General features: G+C 38.0%; 1 protein-coding gene across 1 annotated transcript in view; it reads left to right on the forward strand.

Annotated features, from left to right (window-relative positions):
- The window catches only part of tek (TEK tyrosine kinase, endothelial), a 122,026-nt gene extending 116,284 nt beyond the window's left edge, over nt 1–5,742 (forward strand). The window contains exons 22-23 of the mRNA XM_060839881.1: nt 3,058–3,157; nt 3,743–5,742. Of these exons, the coding sequence (XP_060695864.1) occupies nt 3,058–3,157; nt 3,743–3,817 (175 nt within the window). The 3' untranslated portion in view covers nt 3,818–5,742. The remainder of the gene's footprint in view (nt 1–3,057; nt 3,158–3,742) is intronic.
- Nucleotides 5,743–6,000: the final 258 nt, after the last annotated feature.

Raw genomic sequence — 6,000 nt, forward strand, 5'->3', positions numbered from 1 at the left:
GAAGACTCTGGGACTATAAATGATGGAGTTTAGAAGGATGAAGGGGGGGCTCTAATTGAAACTTACAGCATACTGAACGGTCTTGACAGAGTGCACATTGGGAAGATGTTTCCATTGGTAGGAGAGACGAGGCCTGAGGGCACAGCCTTAGAGTAAAGGGAAGACCCTTTAGAACAGAGATGAGGAGAAACTTCTTTAGCCAGAGAGTGATGAATCTGTGGAATTCATTGCCACAGAGGACTGTGGAGGCCAGGTCATTGAATAAATGTAAGATTATAAATAAGTTTTTGATTACCAAGGGGATCAAAGATTACCAGGAGAAAATGGGAAAATGGGGTTGAAAAACCTATCAGCCACGATTGAATGGCAGAGCGAACTCGAAGGGGCCAAATTATCTAATTTCTGTTCTTATGGTCCAAAACTAAAATGTGAATGAGTTAATGTTCTTTGTTAGTAAATTTACTTTGTTATTTTAGTATGACCATTGTGTAGTTTTTTATTGAGGGGAGAACTTCTGCAGATTCCTCTGATCTCGAGCTGTACCTTGTGGAAGATCAATGGATGACCTTGCAAAGCAGCAGAAGCAGCCATTTCACTGTTTCTCTGTGAGGTTCACTGATCATCTGCTGAAGATGACTCCAGGTGATCATGTTCTGAATTCTCAAGGAAAGCTATTAACAAGGACATTCTTCAGACAACTCTCCCACTTGCTGTAATGTTAAAGTGGATTTCCTATTTAGACAGATCATTTTCTTTTAAACTTCCTTCTTTACCATCAAGTCGCTGTTCCTCTGCTATGCCTGTCATAGACAAGTCAATCCAAAACCCCTCAGATCATCAGGTATCCACTTTGGAAATAGAACCAGTCTGTCTAAAGATTGGGATACAGACAAACTCTAACCTCACACCTTTAATGCATTGTCTGAGCTGTGATGTCACTTTTTGTTATAAAACCTCAAGTTATCTTGGGAATGTGGCTTAAAAGAAGTTGCAGGATTTACATATTAGTGAACTGAAATCTGCAACCCATTCTAAGAGATGAAAGTCTTAACAACAATCCAGGTTTGTTCAATATATCATTTCAGTTGCTTGACACGTTATCTTTTGCTATAATTTCTGTGTCTTATGGTCTTATACTCCACAACCACGTGATGGAGGAGCTGTGCTTCGAAAGCTAGTGCTTTCAAATAAACCTGTTGGATTATAATCTGGTGTTGTGTGATTTTTAACTTTGTCCATCCCAGTCCATCACAGGTTCCAACACATCATTGCTCAGTGATGCCCAGTTTGGATTCCACCAGGGCCACTCAGCTCTTGACCTCATTATAGCCTTAGTTCAAATATGGACAAAAGAGCTGAATTCCAGAGGTGAAGCAAGAGTGACTGCCCTTAACGTCAAGGCCATATTTGACTTTGTGTGGCATTAAGGAACCCTAACAAAAACCTTGGAATCTATGGAAATCAGGGGGTGAACTCTCCACCAGTTGGTGAAATACAGAGGAAGATGGTTGTGGTAGTTGGAGGTCAGTCACCTCAGGTCCAGGACATCTCTGCAGGAGTTCATCAGAGTTGTGTCTTCAGCCCAAACAGCTTCAGCGTCTTTATCAGTTACCTTCCCTCCATCATAAGGCCAGGAGTGGGAATGCTCACCATTCGTGACTCCTCAGATACTGGATCAAGCCATTTTCAAAAACAACAAGATCTGGACAATATCCTGGCTTGGGCTGACAAGTGCCAAGTAACATTCATTCCACACAAATGCTAGGCAATGATCATCTCCAGCAAGTGAAAATCAGCACACTGGCCCTTAACATTCAATGATGTTATCATCACTGAATCCCCCACTGTCAACATTCCACAGATTAGCGCTGACCAGAAACTCAGCCAAACACACCATATTAATACAGTAGCTACAATTGGACTCACCATATTAATACAGTAGCTACAAGAACAAGTCAGAGGCCAGGAGTAACTCACCTCCTGATTCCCCAAAGTCTGTCCACTATCTACAAGGAATAAACCAGGATTGTGATGGAATATTCCTCCCTTACCTGGATCAATGCAGCTTCAACACATACAAGATGATTTACACCATCCAGGACAAAGCCACTTCATTGGCACAACATCCACAAGGACCCATGCCCTTCACTACTAACCTTAGTAGCAGGAGTGTGTGCTATCTACAACATGCTCTATAGATATTCTTAGATAACACATTCCAAACCTACACTTTCATCAAGAAGGAGAAGGGCAGCAGATACATGGGAACACCACCATCTGCAAGTTTCCCTCCAAGCCACTCAACATCCTGATTTGGAAATGTATCACCACTTCTTCACTTTTGCTGGGTCAAAATCCTGGAATTCCTTCCCCAAGATCATTCTGGGTCTGCTCCAGCACATGGATTGCATTGATTCAAGGTAGCAGCTCACTACCACCTTCAAGGGTAACGAGGGATGGGCAATAAATGATGGCCATGTCCCTTGAAATAATAAAAATACAGAGCTGGCCTGACTATATAGAATTATCGGAGAAAGTGAGGACTGCAGATGCTGGAGATCAAAGTCAGAGTGTGGTGCTGGAAAAGCACAGCCAGTCAAGTAGCATCTGAGGAGCAGGAGAATTGACCTTTTGGGCATAAGCTTTTCATCAGGAATGAGCTAATTCCTGATGAAGGGCTTATGTTAGAAATGTCGATTCTCCTGTTCCTCGGATGCTGCCTGACTGGCTGTGCTTTTCCAGCACCACACTCTTTGACTACATCGAATAATATAAAACTTTCTAGCATAGAAACAAAACTCATCTTCTCACAACCTCCTTTTTTTCTGTTCTCCCTTGTGTTTATCCAGCTTTTCCTTAAACACATTTAGACTGTTGATTCCAACTTGTCCCTGCGGTGGTAATTAAGTCCCACTTTCTAACGAAAGAGGTTTCTTTGGTGGATACAGAAATGATGCAGCTTTATAGTTGCTCCAGCTTTACATTCAGTCCAACAGCAGATATAGTGTTTGCAATAAGGGGCATATTGTTATAAACAGTGTTATTCAAATCTTTCAGATATGAGTTAATGCTCCAATGCTGGCGTGAGAAGCCTTACGAGAGACCAACATTTGCTCAAATATTGGTGTCCCTCAATAGGATGCTGGAGGAAAGGAAGGTAAGCCTGAACAGATTAACAGAGAGGAACTGTACTTAAATGGAACTGTGCTTTTGGTAACTGAAGTACATTGTTTTACTTTTATATCTAACTGCATCAAACCATAGAACTGCTCAGCATTGAGAGAGACCATTCAGCCCATTAAGTTTCTACTAACTATTTGAAGGAGCTAGCCCAATGGTTTGATCCCTATACAGTTTCCCCATAAAGGTGTATTGATGAATTTGCTTCCAGCACACTTTCAGGCAATGCATTCCAGATCATAATGATGTACTATGTACAAAAATTAACTTTAATTTATCCCCATGGTTTATTTTCTAACAATCTTGAATTGTGTCCTCAAGTTGGAACACTCTGCTAGTGGAAACAGTTTATCCTTGTATACATTATTTTTAAAACCCAAAATTTTCCTCAATTTTCTCTGCTCTGAAAAAAGGAGAGAACTCCTGATACCTATTCACACTGAGCCTGATTTCTGGAATGACAGCTCAGGCTTGCTCCTTTAATGTAACGATGCGTTCTTCTGATGTGAAACTGATCAGATAAGATCCATGACATTTGTTTATTGTTTGTGTATTCATTTAGACCTACGTGAACACAACCTTGTTTGAGAAATTCACGTACGCAGGTATTGACTGCTCTGCTGAAGAGGCTGGGTGAAACACTCCATGTGGAAACAACAGTTATAAAAAACATGAGCCAAATTGTGTTTTATAAACTTTTGTAAAATACAGAATTGCCAACACATATAATGCACTATAGAATATTTTTGATTCCAAAATAAAGAAGTGATTGGTTAAGAATTACCAATAAAAGTTGACTAAGATAATGTGTTGCTATTTGGACCAGTTTTCAAAATCTGTTACAAACTTCGAATTGTTGCTTTATATATTGCACTTTGCATTTTTGTGTGGACAAAGTAGGTGAATTGACCAAGGATCTATTTGGGACATTCAGATCAGTGAAGATAGCCATTCACCTAAAAAGTGCTTCAGCTTTAACTTTCCTAAATTCCCAGTAAAGTCAGAACCGCTAGTATTGAAACAAAATTGCCTCAAATTTAATTACAGGCATTGAAAATATACTATAGAACAATGGGAACAAATACAATTCTGCAAGTGAAATTCCTCTGCTACTTTAGTGAAGGTGTTAATTCAAGCATTTTATTTTAGTAAGTGGAATTTAAAATGAATATGCTAAGTGTTTATACTTTATTATCCCACATTGTAATCTCATGGCTGCAGGGTGAAAAAAAGAACCAACAAGATGACATAGATAGATACATGGAGGTCAATTATAAGACAGACAGACCTACATGTATACAGCACCTTTCACAAGCTCAGAAGACACCAAAATACATTACAGCCAGTGAAATATTCTCTTAAGTGTAATTAATCACTGTTGTAATGTAGGAAGTGGTGCAACCAATTTGCACATCACGAACAGAAATGTTATAAGTGATCAAATACTGGTAATCACATTATAGATGATAGTCAAGAGATAAATATGGGCTGTCTAGGGCACTAAGGAGAACTCTTCTACTTTTTGAAAAGTGGAGTGGAATCTTATGGTCCATCCAAGAGGGAGAGAAGGCCGAGGTTTAACATCGCATTCTAAATGATGAGGTTTTGTATATTGTCTAGTTTTGGGAAAAAAAACATGCAACTATCTGGAGGTTAATTGATCAGAGTGAACATCATGAACCTTTGTTTAATGGTGACAATGGTGCTAGGTAGGGCTTAAGACTGTTGAGTTGTTTCAAACCGGGAAGATGGATCTGTATAGTATTTAAATTTGTCATTTGATAAATATCTCCATATCTGCCAGTTATCACTTTGTGTATAGTTCTTTGAGCCTCCATGCTAACCTTGAATAAGAAAGCATAGTCGTAGTTGGGCTATAGTTGAGCAGTTTAAACTATAAGAATTGAGATTTTTTTGGGTAGCCAATCCAAACTCCTTAAGTAATTAGAGTTTGCTACAATCATTTCTGCAATTATTATCATGGTCAGAGTTAATATTTAAAAAGGGATCAGTTGTATAACAGAAATAATTCTTGTCAGGATATTAATCTCTTTAGTTTATTGAATGTCTTGTTATTTTCGGAACCAATGAATTCAATGTTTTTTATATAAAATCAATCTAATCCTGATATCCTTGTGCTTTTATATTTTTGGATTTCAAAGAATGTGTAAAAAAAGTTGCATTAAATTGTTTTTCTTTCTAAAACTGACCTATTTGATTGCAGCTACAATAGTTTACTTTTGGTAGTGTTGCCATATATACTCAGAAGGTAATATTTTTAATCTGCTTTCTTGATTATTGTATCAATATTTGAGTCTGGTTACGTGTATGCATGCATAACATTTATACCTATTTGTAAGCATTTTCGCCAACTTACAAGCTGTATGGATATTTTAGCTCAAAGTTAAATTAGAAAGGATGGCAGTGAGATATATTTTTATGTACAACTTGCTAATCATGGCTCCAACTATCTTGGTGCTATATTGGATTTGATCAATCAAGAACTTTTCTTAAAATTCTGTTTGGAAAGATAATAAATTTATACTCGGTTTCACTAAGTTACCATATTTCATCACTGTGCATCAATTTAATTTGTTTGAACAAATAAAACATATTTGAAGCATCTGTAGAAGACAAAACAGGCAGAAGAAAGTTTCAGTGCTATGCTGAGAATACTAATTGCTTTCTGGACCCTTATCTCTCAATGACAGAGATGCTACGTTAGATCCCAAGCTAAATTGCTTTAAAAATATATTTGAACATGATTGCCAAGGTATAAAACTATGATGAAAAAGTTGAAAACAGGACCTTATTACAGCA

The sequence above is a fragment of the Hemiscyllium ocellatum genome, chromosome 2, assembly GCF_020745735.1.
Source record: "Hemiscyllium ocellatum isolate sHemOce1 chromosome 2, sHemOce1.pat.X.cur, whole genome shotgun sequence".
Classification (NCBI taxonomy): domain Eukaryota; kingdom Metazoa; phylum Chordata; class Chondrichthyes; order Orectolobiformes; family Hemiscylliidae; genus Hemiscyllium; species Hemiscyllium ocellatum.